This window comes from Pholis gunnellus (assembly GCF_910591455.1).
Source record: "Pholis gunnellus genome assembly, chromosome: 18".
NCBI lineage: Eukaryota > Metazoa > Chordata > Actinopteri > Perciformes > Pholidae > Pholis > Pholis gunnellus.
In genome coordinates, this window is record NC_136545.1 from 4,100,444 (window position 1) to 4,121,165 (window position 20,722).

At 41.6% G+C, this 20,722-nt stretch overlaps 1 protein-coding gene and 1 long non-coding RNA gene across 2 annotated transcripts; one reads left to right on the top strand and one right to left on the bottom strand.

Moving 5' to 3' along the window:
- Nucleotides 1-1,009: 1,009 nt before the first annotated feature.
- LOC306710621 (uncharacterized protein) lies at nt 1,010-12,225 on the top strand. The gene is made up of 7 exons (XM_079179263.1): nt 1,010-1,092; nt 1,236-1,448; nt 2,941-3,086; nt 3,182-3,283; nt 3,491-3,568; nt 11,778-11,879; nt 12,049-12,225. Exons 2-7 carry the CDS (start codon nt 1,361-1,363, stop codon nt 12,142-12,144), a joined length of 612 nt encoding a protein of 203 aa, XP_079035389.1. The 5' UTR covers nt 1,010-1,092; nt 1,236-1,360; the 3' UTR covers nt 12,145-12,225.
- Nucleotides 12,226-13,394: 1,169 nt separating this feature from the next.
- LOC306710197 lies at nt 13,395-15,024 on the bottom strand. Its single transcript, XR_013767495.1, has 4 exons — nt 14,971-15,024; nt 14,767-14,885; nt 14,244-14,341; nt 13,395-13,834 (listed from the first exon to the last, which is right to left on the bottom strand). It is a non-coding gene; the product is annotated as an uncharacterized lncRNA (long non-coding RNA).
- Between the last annotated feature and the right edge of the window lie 5,698 nt (nt 15,025-20,722).

Sequence of the window (20,722 nt, forward strand, 5' to 3'; positions counted from 1 at the left end):
AGCATTGTTTTCAGTTTGTCAGCTTGTTGTGGAGGTCTTCTGCCCTCTATTGGCCCAAACAATACACATTTGTGGGCGATTGACCAGTGTTTTTGGGAGTATGGAGTGTCCCTTTCTCATACGCCGGCATACATTGAGAATTTATTATCATAGCTGTTAGCCGTCAACGTTGATTTGTAACGTTTTAAAGCCTACAGGTTCTCGCTATCTTGGCTTTTGGCTGTTGCCGTCTTGTTTTTTTTCAACCAGAAGCGACTTGAGAGGGTGAAGCTAATAAAAACCAAACGCTAAACAAGACATTTTTTGGCAACCAAAACGGTTACAACTTTCATGAACTGAGGGTTAAAGTTCAAAAAAGTAAACACAGACAACCTCCGACCCAGACAACGCCGTGGTAGCGACCTGTCAATTACAACATATAAAGCATACCCTGCTTTATTATCTATTTGACTCTAAATGGACCATCATTTACTAAATGAACATCATGCTGAATTGAAGAAGACTTGAAACTAGAGATTGAGACCATAAACTCATGTTTACAATGTTTACTGAGGTAATAAATCAAGAGAGAAGTAGAGTCATTTTCTCATAGACTTCTATACAACCAGAGGAGTCGCCCCCTGATGGACATTAGAGAGAATGCAGGTTTAAAAAGAAAAGAAAATCAGCCTTTCTTCCATCAGTCAGCCTCATCTTTAGGAATGAGGACACCCAAGTTCATTAACTTCAATCTCGCTGACGCTCGTGCATTTATTCATTGCTGTCAGAATATTTTAAACCCTTTATCACATGATAACAAATGTGCTGGACCCGGTGTTGACGTACTTTAGAAATAATAACGCTGTGGCCTACAGTTTGCACAGTTACTCACTGCCAGTTTGAGTCACATCTCCCACAGAAGTGCCTCGTTCATGACGTCATTGCCAGGCAGCAGGGGGGGTGTGGTCTTCACTGGTTTGTTATGATACCAGAGCTTAAATGCTGAGCAGCCTCTGCCATTCACTGACACCCTCCCCTCTTCCTCTCTCCCTAGCTGCAATTATTTCGCTCCGTCTTGCTCACAGAAGTCCTGTTTTTTCTAATATCAGAAAGGTAAAGAGTTGCAATGTTTCTCTCTTTGCAGCCTTTTCTACATCTGTCATTTTTGCACTTTCTTGCTCTATTGCTGTGTTTTTAAAGTTGTCTCTTTGCGCCTCCTTGTTTTTGTACTGCTTTCTCCTTGGATCACACTGTAGGACGTCAGCGAGTTGAGTTGGCAAGTGTCCTGCTCATCTGAAGCACTGTTTTTTTGGGAATCCGTTCTTCGGGTCAGTCCTCCTCCCGTGAAGAGTTCAGCTCAGTGGTGGTCGAAACGTAAAAGATGTTCCTCCCGTTGGCAGTGGTGATCTGTCTGTCAGCCATCCAGCTGTGTTTGGGCGAGCAGCCTGTGGATGAAGTCGTCACAACAAGTACGTGCTGATATGGATAAGAAGTACGAGTATGGGAACGGGGAGTTACAGAGAGGCAAGAGAGACAAAAGAATAGTATAAGATAGAGAAGGAACTGACCTACTTGTTGCTCATGTCGACTTTCTGGCTTGATTTCACTTGTTACCAAAATTGATACACAAGTCTTTGCGTAGAAGAACAATAAATAGACTCATGGCAACAGCTTTCTCTTCTCAAAGCAAATTTGATGATTAAAAGGATAGGTATATTCAAAGATACGCTGTAACTACTTATACTGTCCTGATTACATTACTTTGATTTTTACACTTCATATTCGTTCCTCTATTCTTGTGATCCAGATGAGTCTCATTCTGGTGACCCTAATTAATATCAAGATCTCAATCGCCGACAGAGATAGAATGCTAGGAAAAGAAAATGTGGGCACTCTTATTTGTTTATTGCTTTTTATATTTACTATGTTTTTAGATATTTTTTATTACTGATATGCTTATTTAAAATCTGTTGTGGCGACAGTTCTCAAAACAAAAACTAAAAATCCTGATTCATCGCCCTGATTTCTGTGAGTACCTGAAAAATGTCAGATGTGGTTCAGAAAGTGTTTATTAAAAATCATAGTGAAACCAAGTGAAGCACGAATTCTGCAAAAAGGAACTATAACCAAGTGTCATTGAGATTCTTTACGTCAGTCAGTGCAGTTCGAGAAGAGTGAATAATAATACAACAAACACAAATACGTGTGTGCTATGTACACGCAGTTGAATAGCTTGAGTGAAAGGACACTGTATGCAACATCTGTGTCACGACCAGCAGTGTAGAAACCAGTCCAACGGAATATTTGTACTCTCTGCCAATTTCACTTTGCCCATTTGTCATTTCTAATACAATGAGATGACACACGTAAACAATTTAAGCAATCAAATAAAAGTAGCAATTGTAGTAATAATTGAACGGCTATTAAAGGCGTCAAGATCAGCAATAAAGTGATTCAACCAGAACCAGATTTCAAACAGTTTAAAGAAGAAATGGCACAGTGTGTGCCTGCGTGACACAAAACACAGTAACTTGTTCCGTCAGGTTATCAGTCTGTAGACTGGTTTTAGACGGGACACAAAACGCGGTCACCTAGGTAATAGTCCTGTGTTTGTTTGACCCATCCACATCCGCTCCCACCAGCTCTATAATTCCTCATGCTTTACATTATGTCAGTTGCCCTGAGCGTCTAATAATGACGCAGGTGAGTTTACACTAGAAAGCCTGGTGCGGTTTATACAGACGCTAAAGGATGCCTCCGTGCGTCTGTATCACTGACGAGTGTCGATATTTGACGAGTTGGGAGTGAGAAAGTGTGCATTTCAGTGCATTGTGCTATGCTACTTGAGTAGTCTGTTATATTACCAAGAACATAGAGGAGAGGTCCCTTGATTAGTTGTCCCATCAATGGCCATGCAATTGTGTGAAATGTACCTTGTATGTGTGTTCAATTTCCTCATAGGAACAGTGCCTCTCCTGGGTGGCTGGTCTGAGAGAAGTCGAGAGTCAGCTCAGGAGGCGACTCAATCTGCTGTGAAGATGAACAACACTCGCTCCAGCAGAAGGAAGTTCTACACGCGCGTCTACGTCACCGGCATGAGACGACAGGTCAGAGTAATTTTTCAGACACAAAGGAACTTCCATGCAACACACCATGTCACCACCATCTAATAGTTCTGCTCCCGGTCCACTTATCTTATTAGACGTTCAACAACAGGGGATATAAAATTGTGACAGTCGTGGGAAGAAACCAATGTCGTGAGGGAGAAATTCCTGACCTGGACGACTGCACTCTTGAGAAAGAGGTACATTTTGTTTCCCGTGTGCGATTGTATGTGTTCACAAAGTTATGTTCAACTCAGTAATGATATTGACATTTACATTCATGCTTTTATGTCTTATATTATTATTTCCTAATACGAAGGCAGATTATTGCGTATCGTCTTTTACCGTCAGATTTTGGAGAGTTCTCAATTCCTATGTAATGGTTATTGTTGTTTCCCTCTCCGCAGCATGTGAAGTGCCACTTTGAGTTTACTATCGACTACCTCCGCAACAAACGTGAGCATAAGAAGATCAAGTGTGAGAAAGTTGTGGATTAGGTTTAACTTTTGAATTGGCTTAACTTTTTTGTAGTTTGGCTCTATAGCTTTGATGACCTGATTGCATTTTGATCGGTTCAAAATATTTTGCAGCGGCTTTTCAGTACTGAATGTGTGGTTGTTTCCATGGACAACTTGTAACAATAACACATCATGGTCTTAATAAAATAAATTTGGGATAAATGTATTTGGTCTTTTTATTTGTGGTTTTGTATACTGTCAAAGAAAACACTGGAATAAAATGATCGCTTGCTTTGGGGATTTAAACAATCAACCATGATTGACGGTGTTGTAGGCAAGAGGTACATACATGTAAATATATGAATATATATAAATGAAGTTTTGTGTGACGTGTTGACACAGTGACAAAAGACCTTATCTGTCCACTGTGGACACACAAAGTAAATTCTAACAGAACACAACGTACTCATCTACATCCAAAGGTTTCTCAGAATGGAAACTTCAGCTTTTCACAGTTTTGCTGAACTCTTGCATAAGTTTGAAAAACTCTCTCCAAATGATAATTCACATGAGAATATTAATTGCACAAAATGCACATCTCAACAAGTTAATTAGTCTCACTGAGCCAGAGGAGATTGTTTTTCATAGTAAATGTCACGTCAGAGAAACAATCTCCTTGGTCAAAGCCTTGTTGACAAAGAGAAATGTCGTGCTGTTATCTAGTATTTCAGCAAAAGTGAAAATGAATGGACCAGTGTAGAGACCAAACTGTCTTTGGAGACGGGGCTCGCCCAACCAACATCTGTGGATCCCCTCCACAACAACCACACAGTAAAGCCCTGCCCTGCCACACGCTCTCCATTTCTCAAAAGGGAACCATAGTTGGGGCTCCTTGGCGAACATCGCATGGAAACTCTATCCTTTTAAAAGAACAACCAGTTACCATTTATTCTCGTTGGGTCATTCGTCATGTCAGAGGAAAATTAGACTCAGTGCTGGGAAATGGGAGGCTGTCTGGTGGACTGGCAAGGGTTTAGAAAGTCTTTGCCACTAAACAGCCGAGGCACCACTGCTCACTCAACACCAAACCATTATTTAACTATTAGAATGACATGTGCTTTCCACTTGTAAGCAGTTTCCTGTTTCACATACACACACACACAACTCTTGCTTGTATGGTTGCTCCATTTGGTGAAGTGGAAATAGTTTAGATGTCTTGTGAATCCTTCTAGACAAGAAAACACAAACAACTCCCAGACTACCGTGGTAGTGACCTGTCAATCACAGTAAGCCCGCCCTAAAGCATACCCTCCTTTATGGTCTATTTGACTCTAAATGAACCATAATTTACTGAATGAACATCATGCTGTATTGAAGAAGACTTGAAACTAGAGATTGAGACCATAAACTCATGTTTACAATGTTTACTGAGGGAATAAAACAAGAGAGAAGTAGAGTCATTTTCTCATAGACTTCCATACAATCAGACTTATTTTTGCAACCGGAGGAGTCGCCCGCTGCTGGTCAGTAGAGAGAATGCAAGTTAAAGGCACTTCAGCTTTGGCTTCACTCTCCAGTAACGGAGGTTGCCACCTGTGAGCAAGTGAGCAGGTGAGTATGGAAAGTTGGGAAGACGCTGGAAACAGCTGGTGGACTGAGAGGGAATGGCAGATTTAAAGTGAGAATAATGTCCGGGGCTGGAGGGAGGGACAAAGAGGTTCTGGCCTCATGACGAAATCATGCACATCTCCAAGGATGACAGAAAAAATATCAAAAACCTATTTGCAGTCTGGTCTTTGATGACTGTATTTGGACTTTCTATTCAAAATTGAAGTAAGACATTTTAAATATTTCTTTCTTTCTTTTTATTTATTTCGGTGCACAAGTCAACCTGCTTCCAAGTCACCACAGAACCTAAAGGAATGAGTACACATGTTTCAAACTGTATTCATCAATTCACACATTTGCGTATGTCGATTAATTTGCTCTTTATAACTAACTTCTGAAATATCAATACACCAAAGACAGAAAGCAGAACACATAAGAGGTCATCTGGTCCCACAACTTGTATTTATTAACACAACACTGATTTACAGTTATTTACAGCAGCATCATTCATTATATCTTGGACTTATCTTACAGTTGTTGATTTTTTTAAATGAAGGGAAAAAAAATCAGGTGATGAATAAAAATGACGTAAGTGACCCAGTTTGTAAGACTTGAAACAGAGCCGTGTATCCAGGTTGGCGCCAGGTAGGCGCGGTTTTCCAAAATCATCACCTCAGTGTTTCACACCCAAACCTCTCTAAACTTGTTTACAAAGTTAAGGTTGTCGGACGTTGGACAGATACTCTTTGGTCCTTAAAGTGGTGTTGATGAATGACGAGTTCAGTGTCTGTGATTCAGATCGGCAGTCTTCAGACACTGGTCTCAATGTGAGGGGACATCTTACAGGTCAGCATGTGGTTTAGGAGTCTATGCTGCTGGTGGTACCTGACACACACACACACACACACACACACACACACACACACACACACACACACACACACACACACACACACACACAACATACATGTATACAAACACCGTGAGTGAGCTGCACATCGATGAAAGGTAATTTACTGTAAAATAATGGCGCCATCGCCTGCCATAGAAGTGTTACTACAAGGATTTTGTCTTCAACCTCTTTCAAATGAATATAGTCTATGACATGCAAAGGGGGAAGTGTAGAGCAGTGAGTGATTTGATGTTGTTTCATATCGTGAGTGTGATGCCACAAACCAGACTTCACTATCTTTAATTGAATGCACTGTAACATTTCCTTCGGACTCTGTAGATGTCCATTCTCTCACAATCAGTTCTTACGAAAGCTAATGTCATCAATAAAGGAAGTATTTAGGTGCAAAGGCTTATATACTGACTTGCTGATGACTCTCTGTATCACTCTGTTCTCCTCCTCTCTGAGTTTCAGAAGAACCTGCTCCAGGATAGGAAGCTCCAAGTTCAGATACTGGGCTACCTGAGAGGGGAGGGGAGAGCAAGAGAATAAAGGTCATCTTCTATTTGATTTGAATCTCCATCTTATCCTTTGCTGCTGAAATAACTTGGAGAAAAGCACAATCCTTATTCCTAACGTGAGCAAAAAAACGAACATGCTTTAACTGTTACTTCCAAGTGGATTTACACAGCAGCTTTAATACTTGCAATGGCTCTTAACAACTTCTCCATACTAAATCCAAGATATCATTTTTTTCTCTGACACTCTTAAAGATGTGTTAACATCACTAGAGGTAAAAGTAAAACGAGCCTACATTTTCAATGACTGCCGAGTAGAATTGACATGTATAAGTCTCTTCAAAACAGGCTGTTTGTGCCACTTCACATTAATGATTTGGTCTGGTCTCTGTACGTTAGCCCCCCGGGAGGCGGGGCTAGGACACTCACGTCGTTGCTAACTTCCTCTTCATCCATGTCGATCAGAAAGATCTTCATGATGTCGTCGGAGGGTCCCTGAAGTATGCGCTCCCACAGGGGCTGGTCTCCGTCACTGAGCTTCCTCTTTTCTGGAGAACACACGGACACACAACATCAGCAAAGTGATCGTTGACCCAGAACAGTATTTCATAGCGTGTGACAAAAAAAACCTACCTCCGCTCTGGTGAACACAGTACAGAGCGAACTCCTGGGGATCGTTCTCTATCTGTAGGAGGAAAATACAAGACGAGTGTTTAAACGTCTGTCGAAAAAGGTCTTTTATGATTCTATTATTTTTATCAAATTGATCACATTAATTCACAACCTGTATTTCTGGGTTGTTTTGATGATTTATAATTTAATAATGTTTTTATGTCTTCAAGCTGGCGATAGCCTTGGCCGGAGGAATCATGTTTTGTCCTTTGGAGGTAAAAGTTCAAGTTCACTGGGACCTCACATGTGTCCCATTCTTGTGAACGCGATATCTCAGGAGCGCTTTGTGCCAAATTCTTCAAATTTGGCACAAACGTCCAGCTGCTCTCAAGGATTTACTGAATAGAACTTGGAGGTCAAAGGTCAAGGTCACTGTGACCTTTACTCGAGAATTCAAAATGCTCATCATGACAATATCACACAAATGTCTAACAGGATAAAATGATGAAGTGATGACATCTTGGACTGCAAGATGACTGGTTACACAACCGCAAGGCTTTTCCCCCCCAAATTATTAATGCACGCTGTTATTTTGAATTCAGTCTCGTCAACATAATATATTACAAACAAGGTTGGATCCTGAGAGTCCATTTGAGTCAGTTTGAACTACATTTAAAATGCTTCATGCTTCATACTTTTGGTTAAAATCAGCGTGACTTCACCTGCAGTTTGAAGAACGTGCACTAAAGCTAATTTATTTTTATTCATAAATGCAAAGTTGTTTCATTGGGATCAGTTCATTTTCAAATAATCCAACTATATGCAATGTTGTTTTGTTTTATTTTAAGGAGAGGGGAGGGGGAAAGTGTCAAAATAAATAAAATCATAATTATTTTTAATATTAAAAAACATTCATCCTCTACAGGACAAGTACATGAATAACATTTTGTGTGAAACGTGTTGTCTCCCACTCAAAAACAGCTTTTACTCAGTTATTGGTCTAAACTGTGAACACAAAACACAGTAACTTGATCCGTCAGGTTGTCAGTCTGTAGACAGTGACTCTACTGCTGTCTGCTTGGGTACAGTGAGTCAGGAGGCTTGGCTTAGACAGCAGTCTGAGAGAGTCGTCATTGGTCAGATGCTATTTAACTTGGCAGAATGGAGTTTGGTTTGGGAGTGTAGTGGCCACTCAGTACCAATCCACCAAAAAATTTGTCCAACATCAGCGCATGACTTGTGTTATTGAAATGGTTTTACTGAGCAGAGAAACATTGTGGTTGGTTCAGATTTGTACTTGGTGTATATTGTAAATACTCATGAGGATAAAACACAAATACTCTATTATATATATTATGTAAGATTACTGTATCTACAGTCGACGCCACAAGACGTCTGTGTTGTCCTCATGGTGTCCATTAACCAACTGGAATGTTGGGTGTGATCTGTTGCGCCTCTGAACACACCTTGACTTCTATGTATTGTTGTACTACAATGCATAATGAACTTGTGTAATTGAAAGGGTGCAGCATGTTAGATGGCAGCAAAACAGGAACTTCAACCTATGCTTGGTTGCTTATAACTGAAATGCCATCAAAACATAGCAAGATGGCACAAATTAACTGCATGAGCATGTAGACTTCAATATGGTGACATCAGCACGCTAACCTGCTCACAGTGGATATGCTAAAATGTTTACATTTAGCAGGTATACTGTTCATCGTGTACACCATCTCAGTTCGGCATGTTAGCAGCTAACCTTTGCTAATTAGCACTAACTTACATTAAACTGTTGAATTAGATACAAAAGTGCAGAATCACTAAAATAGAACAATTCAACCTGAGGCTGACATGAAAATCTGAACCAAATGTAATGTCTATCTATGGTTGTTGAGAAATCTAACTCCAAAGAACAAAAGTCAGCCTCCTGGTTGGGCCAGACAAAATGTCAGGGGACCACCAAAGTCGGTTGGATACATTGTCTGGGAAACAATGTCTGTAAAACATTTTTGCCAATCCATCTAGTACTGTATATTGAGATGTTTCACGTTGTAAGACAGGAAAACCAACCCAAAGTACGCCACGTCTATGGTATTTCGTCCAAATGTTGTCCAACATATTTTAATAAAACACTGAAATGTCAGCCTCATGGAGTAAAAGTCAAGGGATCAGTGAAATCAGTGGATTCATCCTCTGCAGTACATCAATGGGTGTGCCGAATTTCATGTCAATCTGTTGGATATCTAAGTCCGGATCAAAGTGGTAGACCGACCCATCATTGCTATCGTTGTGGCTGGACACTGAGAAAAACTAAAGCCAAACCATCATCATTTTGATTACGTGCGCCACCCAAGGTACAGAAGCTCCAACTGCTATATCTAAATTCCCCTTCTCTTTCCTCGAGAAAACAAACCTGCTTTATATTCTTGGCCTGATGATGGAGGCTTGGTTTGGCAAAGTAGTGTGTAAAGTAAAGTAAAGTAGTGTTTGGCAGTGTTTGAGTAAAACTGTCTGAATCCAGGGTTTAGTTGTCTTAATGTTTCCAAGTCCTTGACTGATGTTCTCGACTGAAACTGCACATTTTCAGGATGAAGGAGCATAAAAACCCCAAAGGGAACACGCAGAAACAGAACACTGACTGATTGTGCTATTGGAGTCAGTGTATCAGTGCATTTGTATGGGTGGGCATTTTATGTGTATGAATAAGTGCAACACGTTCTCGTCCCCAACTTGTCAAATACCGACGCTTGGTCAGAGGCCCTTAGCACAAACTCTGACACTCTAGGTACCCCTCTAGTGTCAGTTTTGGACGCGTCAAAACAGCTTGTCAGTTTCCCGCTGTTACATGCACAGCGTTTTTTTCAAACTCCCGTCTTAACAGGAAGTTCGGTTTAGGCAATAAAACCACTTAGTTAGGTTTAGGAAAAGATCATGGTAGACGTTAACTTGACTGACTAACGACTCATGTTACTCACGTCACTAAATGACTAGCGACTCATAATAGTACAGAGTGACTAACTAGTCACGTGCCTGCAGAGTGACTAGTGACTCACATGACTACCAAGTGACTAGTGACTCACGTGCCTGCAGAGTGACTAGGGACTCGCGTGACTACCAAGTGACTAGGGACTCACGTGACTACCAAGTGACTAGTGACTCACGTGACTGCAGAGTGGCTAGTGACTCATGTGACTGCAGAGTGACTAGTGACTCATGTGACTGCAGAGTGACTAGTGACTCATGTGATTGTAGAGTGACTAGTGACTCATGTGACTGCAGAGTGACTAGTGACTCACGTGACTGCAGAGTGACTAGTGACTCATGTGATTGTAGAGTGACTAGTGACTCATGTGACTGCAGAGTGACTAGTGACTCATGTGACTGCAGAGTGACTAGTGACTCATGTGATTGTAGAGTGAGTAGTGACTCATGTGATTGTAGAGTGACTAGTGACTCATGTGACTGTAGAGTGACTAGTGACTCACGTGACTACCTAGTAACGAGTGACTCATGTGACTGCAGAGTGACTAGTGACTCATGTGACTGCAGAGTGACTAGTGACTCATGTGACTGCAGAGTGACTAGTGACTCATGTGACTGCAGAGTGACTAGTGACTCATGTGACTGCAGAGTGACTAGTGACTCACGTGACTGCAGAGTGACTAGTGACTCACGTGACTACCTAGTAACGAGTGACTCATGTGACTGCAGAGTGACTAGTGACTCATGTGACTGTAGAGTGACTAGTGACTCATGTGACTGTAGAGTGACTAGTGACTCACGTGACTACCTAGTAACGAGTGACTCACGTGACTGCAGAGTGACTAGGGACCCAGCGACTACCGAGTAACTAGAGACTCAATTTACTACAGAGTGACTAGCGACTCACGTGACTACAGAGTGACTAGCAACTCATGATACTGCCGAATGACGAGCGTATCACTTGACTACCAGGTGACTAGCAACTCACGTGTCTGCTGAATTACTAGCGAACTAGTGACTGACATGACAAAATAAGGCAACAGATACTTGGTTTTAGACGGGACACAAAACGCGGTCACCTAGGTAATAGTCCTGTGTTTGTTTGACCCATCCACATCCGCTCCCACCAGCTCTATAATTCCTCATGCTTTACATTATGTCAGTTGCCCTGAGCGTCTAATAATGACGCAGGTGAGTTTACACTAGAAAGCCTGGTGCGGTGCATACAGATGCTAAAAGGTGCCTCCGTGCGTCTGTATCACTGACCGAGTGTCGATATTTGACGAGTTGGGAGTGAGAAAGTGTGCCTTTCAGTGCATTGTGCTATGCTACTTGAGTAGTCTGTTATATTACCAAGAACATAGAGGAGAGGTCCCTTGATTAGTTGTCCCATCAATAGCCATGCAATTGTGTGAAATTTACCTTGTATGTGTGTTCAATTTCCTCATAGGAACAGTGCCTCTCCTGGGTGGCTGGTCTGAGAGAAGTCTAGAGTCAGCTGAGGTTCAGGAGGCGACTCAATATGCTGTGAAGATGCATATTAATTTTTTCAGACACAAAGGAACTTCCATGCAACACACCATGTCACCACCATCTAATAGTTCTGCTCCACTTATCTTATTAGGTGACCAACATGATCAACTTTAAAATTGATGCAGTCCTGGGAAAAACCAAATGTCTTAAGGGAGAAAACCACGACCTGAACAGCTGCAGTCTTGTGAAAAAGGTACATTTTGTTTCCTGTGTGCGATCGTATGTGTTCACAAAGTTATGTTCAACTCAGCAATGTCCTAATCCTAATACGAAGGCAGATTATTGCGTATCGTCTTTTACCGTCAGGTTTTGGAGAGTTCTCAATTCCTATGTAATGGTTATTGTTGTTTCCCTCTCCGCAGCATCTGAAGTGCCACTTTGTGGTGTCGCTCAACCCCCGCAACAACAAACATGAGCTGCAGAAGGTCAAGTGTGCGAAGATTGTGGATAAGGTTTAACTTTTGAATTGGCTTAACTTTTTTGTAGTTTGGCTCTATAGCTTTGATGACCTGATTGCATTTTGATCGGTTCAAAATATTTTGCAGAGGCTTTTCAGTACTGAATGTGTGGTTGTTTCCATGGAAAAGAACAACCAGTTACCATTTATTCTTGTTGGGTCATTCGTCATGTCAGAGGAAAATTAGACTCAGTGCTGGGAAATGGGAGGCTGTCTGGTGGACTGGCAAGGGTTTAGAAAGTCTTTGCCACTAAACAGCCGAGGCACCACTGCTCACTCAACACCAAACCATTATTTAACTATTAGAATGACATGTGCTTTCCACTTGTAAGCAGTTTCCTGTTTCACATACACACACACACAACTCTTGCTTGTATGGTTGCTCCATTTGGTGAAGTGGAAATAGTTTAGATGTCTTGTGAATCCTTCTAGACAAGAAAACACAAACAACTCCCAGACTACCGTGGTAGTGACCTGTCAATCACAGTAAGCCCGCCCTAAAGCATACCCTCCTTTATGGTCTATTTGACTCTAAATGAACCATAATTTACTGAATGAACATCATGCTGTATTGAAGAAGACTTGAAACTAGAGATTGAGACCATAAACTCATGTTTACAATGTTTACTGAGGTAATAAATCAAGTGAGAAGTAGAGTCATTTTCTCATAGACTTCCATGCAATCAGACTTCTTTGTGCACCCGGAGGAGTCGCCCGCTGCTGGTCAGTAGAGAGAATGCAAGTTAAAGGCACTTCAGCTTTGGCTTCACTCTCCAGAAACGGAGGTTGCCACCTGTGAGCAAGTGAGCAGGTGAGTATGGAAAGTTGGGAAGACGCTGGAAACAGCTGGTGGACTGAGAGGGAATGGCAGATTTAAAGTGAGAATAATGTCCGGGGCTGGAGGGAGGGACAAAGAGGTTCTGGCCTCATGACGAAATCATGCACATCTCCAAGGATGACAGAAAAAATATCAAAAACCTATTTGCAGTCTGGTCTTTGATGACTGTATTTGGACTTTCTATTCAAAATTGAAGTAAGACATTTCAAATATTTCTTTCTTTCTTTTTATTTATTTCGGTGCACAAGTCAACCTGCTTCCAAGTCACCACAGAACCTAAAGGAATGAGTACACACGTTTCAAACTGTATTCATCAATTCACACATTTGCGTATGTCGATTAATTTGCTCTTTATAACTAACTTCTGAAATATCAATACACCAAAGACAGAAAGCAGAACACATAAGAGGTCATCTGGTCCCACAACTTGTATTTATTAACACAACACTGATTTACAGTTATTTACAGCAGCATCATTCATTATATCTTGTACTTATTTTACAGTTGTTGATTTTTTTAAATGAAGGGAAAAAAAATCAGGTGATGAATAAAAATGACGTAAGTGACCCAGTTTGTAAGACTTGAAACAGAGCCGTGTATCCAGGTTGGCGCCAGGTAGGCGCGGTTTTCCAAAATCGTCACCTCAGTGTTTCACACCCAAACCTCTCTACTTGTTTACAAAGTTAAGGTTGTCGGACGTTGGACAGATACTCTTTGGTCCTTAAAGTGGTGTTGATGAATGACGAGTTCAGTGTCTGTGATTCAGATCGGCAGTCTTCAGACACTGGTCTCAATGTGAGGGGACATCTTACAGGTCAGCATGTGGTTTAGGAGTCTATGCTGCTGGTGGTACCTGACACACACACACACACACACACACACACACACACACACACACACACACACAACATACATGTATACAAACACCGTGAGTGAGCTGCAAATCGATGAAAGGTAATTTACTGTAAAATAATGGCGCCATCGCCTGCCATAGAAGTGTTACTACAAGGATTTTGTCTTCAGCCTCTTTCAAATGAATATAGTCTATGACATGCAAAGGGGGAAGTGTAGAGCAGTGAGTGATTTGATGTTGTTTCATATCGTGAGTGTGATGCCACAAACCAGACTTCACTATCTTTAATTGAATGCACTGTAACATTTCCTTCGGACTCTGTAGATGTCCATTCTCTCACAATCAGTTCTTACGAAAGCTAATGTCATCAATAAAGGAAGTATTTAGGTGCAAAGGCTTATATACTGACTTGCTGATGACTCTCTGTATCACTCTGTTCTCCTCCTCTCTGAGTTTCAGAAGAACCTGCTCCAGGATAGGAAGCTCCAAGTTCAGATACTGGGCTACCTGAGAGGGGAGGGGAGAGCAAGAGAATAAAGGTCATCTTCTATTTGATTTGAATCTCCATCTTATCCTTTGCTGCTGAAATAACTTGGAGAAAAGCACAATCCTTATTCCTAACGTGAGCAAAAAAACGAACATGCTTTAACTGTTACTTCCAAGTGGATTTACACAGCAGCTTTAATACTTGCAATGGCTCTTAACAACTTCTCCATACTAAATCCAAGATATCATTTTTTTCTCTGACACTCTTAAAGATGTGTTAACATCACTAGAGGTAAAAGTAAAACGAGCCTACATTTTCAATGACTGCCGAGTAGAATTGACATGTATAAGTCTCTTCAAAACAGGCTGTTCGTGCCACTTCACATTAATGATTTGGTCTGGTCTCTGTACGTTAGCCCCCCGGGAGGCGGGGCTAGGACACTCACGTCGTTGCTGACTTCCTCTTCATCCATGTCGATCAGAAAGATCTTCATGATGTCGTCGGAGGGTCCCTGAAGTATGCGCTCCCACAGGGGCTGGTCTCCGTCACTGAGCTTCCTCTTTTCTGGAGAACACACGGACACACAACATCAGCAAAGTGATCGTTGACCCAGAACAGTATTTCATAGCATGTGACAAAAAAAACCTACCTCCGCTCTGGTGAACACAGTACAGAGCGAACTCCTGGGGATCGTTCTCTATCTGTAGGAGGAAAATACAAGACGAGTGTTTAAACGTCTGTCGAAAAAGGTCTTTTATGATTCTATTATTTTTATCAAATTGATCACATTAATTCACAACCTGTATTTCTGGGTTGTTTTGATGATTTATAATTTAATAATGTTTTTATGTCTTCAAGCTGGCGATAGCCTTGGCCGGAGGAATCATGTTTTGTCCTTTGGAGGTAAAAGTTCAAGTTCACTGGGACCTCACATGTGTCCCATTCTTGTGAACGCGATATCTCAGGAGCGCTTTGTGCCAAATTCTTCAAATTTGGCACAAACGTCCAGCTGCTCTCAAGGATTTACTGAATAGAACTTGGAGGTCAAAGGTCAAGGTCACTGTGACCTTTACTCGAGAATTCAAAATGCTCATCATGACAATATCACACAAATGTCTAACAGGATAAAATGATGAAGTGATGACATCTTGGACTGCAAGATGACTGGTTACACAACCGCAAGGCTTTTTCCCCCCAAATTATTAATGCACGCTGTTATTTTGAATTCAGTCTCGTCAACATAATATATTACAAACAAGGTTGGATCCTGAGAGTCCATTTGAGTCAGTTTGAACTACATTTAAAATGCTTCATGCTTCATACTTTTGGTTAAAATCAGCGTGACTTCACCTGCAGTTTGAAGAACGTGCACTAAAGCTAATTTATTTTTATTCATAAATGCAAAGTTGTTTCATTTGGATCAGTTCATTTTCAAATAATCCAACTATATGCAATGTTGTTTTGTTTTATTTTAAGGAGAGGGGAGGGGGAAAGTGTCAAAATAAATAAAATCATAATTATTTTTAATATTAAAAAACATTCATCCTCTACAGGACAAGTACATGAATAACATTTTGTGTGAAACGTGTTGTCTCCCACTCAAAAACAGCTTTTACTCAGTTATTGGTCTAAACTGTGAACACAAAACACAGTAACTTGATCCGTCAGGTTGTCAGTCTGTAGACAGTGACTCTACTGCTGTCTGCTTGGGTACAGTGAGTCAGGAGGCTTGGCTTAGACAGCAGTCTGAGAGAGTCGTCATTGGTCAGATGCTATTTAACTTGGCAGAATGGAGTTTGGTTTGGGAGTGTAGTGGCCACTCAGTACCAATCCACCAAATTTGTCCAACATCAGCGCATGACTTGTGTTATTGAAATGGTTTTACTGAGCAGAGAAACATTGTGGTTGGTTCAGATTTGTACTTGGTGTATATTGTAAATACTCATGAGGATAAAACACAAATACTCTATTATATATATTATGTAAGATTACTGTATCTACAGTCGACGCCACAAGACGTCTGTGTTGTCCTCATGGTGTCCATTAACCAACTGGAATGTTGGGTGTGATCTGTTGCGCCTCTGAACACACCTTGACTTCTATGTATTGTTGTACTACAATGCATAATGAACTTGTGTAATTGAAAGGGTGCAGCATGTTAGATGGCAGCAAAACAGGAACTTCAACCTATGCTTGGTTGCTTATAACTGAAATGCCATCAAAACATAGCAAGATGGCACAAATTAACTGCATGAGCATGTAGACTTCAATATGGTGACATCAGCACGCTAACCTGCTCACAGTGGATATGCTAAAATGTTTACATTTAGCAGGTATACTGTTCATCGTGTACACCATCTCAGTTCGGCATGTTAGCAGCTAACCTTTGCTAATTAGCACTAACTTACATTAAACTGTTGAATTAGATACAAAAGTGCAGAATCACTAAAATAGAACAATTCAACCTGAGGCTGACATGAAAATCTGAACCAAATGTAATGTCTATCTATGGTTGTTGAGAAATCTAACTCCAAAGAACAAAAGTCAGCCTCCTGGTTGGGCCAGACAAAATGTCAGGGGACCACCAAAGTCGGTTGGATACATTGTCTGGGAAACAATGTCTGTAAAACATTTTTGCCAATCCATCTAGTACTGTATATTGAGATGTTTCACGTTGTAAGACAGGAAAACCAACCCAAAGTACGCCACGTCTATGGTATTTCGTCCAAATGTTGTCCAACATATTTTAATAAAACACTGAAATGTCAGCCTCATGGAGTAAAAGTCAAGGGATCAGTGAAATCAGTGGATTCATCCTCTGCAGTACATCAATGGGTGTGCCGAATTTCATGTCAATCTGTTGGATATCTAAGTCCGGATCAAAGTGGTAGACCGACCCATCATTGCTATCGTTGTGGCTGGACACTGAGAAAAACTAAAGCCAAACCATCATCATTTTGATTACGTGCGCCACCCAAGGTACAGAAGCTCCAACTGCTATATCTAAATTCCCCTTCTCTTTCCTCGAGAAAACAAACCTGCTTTATATTCTTGGCCTGATGATGGAGGCTTGGTTTGGCAAAGTAGTGTGTAAAGTAAAGTAAAGTAGTGTTTGGCAGTGTTTGAGTAAAACTGTCTGAATCCAGGGTTTAGTTGTCTTAATGTTTCCAAGTCCTTGACTGATGTTCTCGACTGAAACTGCACATTTTCAGGATGAAGGAGCATAAAAACCCCAAAGGGAACACGCAGAAACAGAACACTGACTGATTGTGCTATTGGAGTCAGTGTATCAGTGCATTTGTATGGGTGGGCATTTTATGTGTATGAATAAGTGCAACACGTTCTCGTCCCCAACTTGTCAAATACCGACGCTTGGTCAGAGGCCCTTAGCACAAACTCTGACACTCTAGGTACCCCTCTAGTGTCAGTTTTGGACGCGTCAAAACAGCTTGTCAGTTTCCCGCTGTTACATGCACAGCGTTTTTTTCAAACTCCCGTCTTAACAGGAAGTTCGGTTTAGGCAATAAAACCACTTAGTTAGGTTTAGGAAAAGATCATGGTAGACGTTAACTTGACTGACTAACGACTCATGTTACTCACGTCACTAAATGACTAGCGACTCATAATAGTACAGAGTGACTAACTAGTCACGTGCCTGCAGAGTGACTAGTGACTCACATGACTACCAAGTGACTAGTGACTCACGTGCCTGCAGAGTGACTAGGGACTCGCGTGACTACCAAGTGACTAGGGACTCACGTGACTACCAAGTGACTAGTGACTCACGTGACTGCAGAGTGGCTAGTGACTCATGTGACTGCAGAGTGACTAGTGACTCATGTGACTGCAGAGTGACTAGTGACTCATGTGACTGCAGAGTGACTAGTGACTCATGTGATTGTAGAGTGACTAGTGACTCATGTGACTGCAGAGTGACTAGTGACTCATGTGACTGTAGAGTGACTAGTGACTCACGTGACTACCTAGTAACGAGTGACTCATGTGACTGCAGAGTGACTAGTGACTCATGTGACTGCAGAGTGACTAGTGACTCATGTGACTGCAGAGTGACTAGTGACTCATGTGACTGCAGAGTGACTAGTGACTCATGTGACTGCAGAGTGACTAGTGACTCACGTGACTGCAGAGTGACTAGTGACTCACGTGACTACCTAGTAACGAGTGACTCATGTGACTGCAGAGTGACTAGTGACTCATGTGACTGTAGAGTGACTAGTGACTCATGTGACTGTAGAGTGACTAGTGACTCACGTGACTACCTAGTAACGAGTGACTCACGTGACTGCAGAGTGACTAGGGACCCAGCGACTACCGAGTAACTAGAGACTCAATTTACTACAGAGTGACTAGCGACTCACGTGACTACAGAGTGACTAGCAACTCATGATACTGCCGAATGACGAGCGTATCACTTGACTACCAGGTGACTAGCAACTCACGTGTCTGCTGAATTACTAGCGAACTAGTGACTGACATGACAAAATAAGGCAACAGATACTTGGTTTTAGACGGGACACAAAACGCGGTCACCTAGGTAATAGTCCTGTGTTTGTTTGACCCATCCACATCCGCTCCCACCAGCTCTATAATTCCTCATGCTTTACATTATGTCAGTTGCCCTGAGCGTCTAATAATGACGCAGGTGAGTTTACACTAGAAAGCCTGGTGCGGTGCATACAGATGCTAAAAGGTGCCTCCGTGCGTCTGTATCACTGACCGAGTGTCGATATTTGACGAGTTGGGAGTGAGAAAGTGTGCCTTTCAGTGCATTGTGCTATGCTACTTGAGTAGTCTGTTATATTACCAAGAACATAGAGGAGAGGTCCCTTGATTAGTTGTCCCATCAATAGCCATGCAATTGTGTGAAATTTACCTTGTATGTGTGTTCAATTTCCTCATAGGAACAGTGCCTCTCCTGGGTGGCTGGTCTGAGAGAAGTCTAGAGTCAGCTGAGGTTCAGGAGGCGACTCAATATGCTGTGAAGATGCATATTAATTTTTTCAGACACAAAGGAACTTCCATGCAACACACCATGTCACCACCATCTAATAGTTCTGCTCCACTTATCTTATTAGGTGACCAACATGATCAACTTTAAAATTGATGCAGTCCTGGGAAAAACCAAATGTCTTAAGGGAGAAAACCACGACCTGAACAGCTGCAGTCTTGTGAAAAAGGTACATTTTGTTTCCTGTGTGCGATCGTATGTGTTCACAAAGTTATGTTCAACTCAGCAATGTCCTAATCCTAATACGAAGGCAGATTATTGCGTATCGTCTTTTACCGTCAGGTTTTGGAGAGTTCTCAATTCCTATGTAATGGTTATTGTTGTTTCCCTCTCCGCAGCATCTGAAGTGCCACTTTGTGGTGTCGCTCAACCCCCACAACAACAAACATGAGCTGCAGAAGGTCAAGTGTGCGAAGATTGTGGATAAGGTTTAACTTTTGAATTGGCTTAACTTTTTTGTAGTTTGGCTCTATAGCTTTGATGACCTGATTGCATTTTGATCGGTTCAAAATATTTTGCAGAGGCTTTTCAGTACTGAATGTGTGGTTGTTTCCATGGAAAAGAACAACCAGTTACCATTTATTCTTGTTGGGTCATTCGTCATGTCAGAGGAAAATTAGACTCAGTGCTGGGAAATGGGAGGCTGTCTGGTGGACTGGCAAGGGTTTAGAAAGTCTTTGCCACTAAACAGCCGAGGCACCACTGCTCACTCAACACCAAACCATTATTTAACTATTAGAATGACATGTGCTTTCCACTTGTAAGCAGTTTCCTGTTTCACATACACACACACACAACTCTTGCTTGTATGGTTGCTCCATTTGGTGAAGTGGAAATAGTTTAGATGTCTTGTGAATCCTTCTAGACAAGAAAACACAAACAACTCCCAGACTACCGTGGTAGTGACCTGTCAATCACAGTAGGCCCGCCCTAAAGCATACCCTCCTTTATGGTCTATTTGACTCTAAATGAACCATAATTTACTGAATGAACATCATGCTGTATTGAAGAAGACTTGAAACTAGAGATTGAGACCATAAACTCATGTTTACAATGTTTACTGAGGTAATAAATCAAGTGAGAAGTAGAGTCATTTTCTCATAGACTTCCATGCAATCAGACTTATTTTTGCAACCGGAGGAGTCGCCCGCTGCTGGTCAGTAGAGAGAATGCAAGTTAAAGGCACTTCAGCATTGGCTTCACTCTCCAGAAACGGAGGTTGCCACCTGTGAGCAAGTGAGCAGGTGAGTATGGAAAGTTGGGAAGACGCTGGAAACAGCTGGTGGACTGAGAGGGAATGGCAGATTTAAAGTGAGAATAATGTCCGGGGCTGGAGGGAGGGACAAAGAGGTTCTGGCCTCATGACGAAATC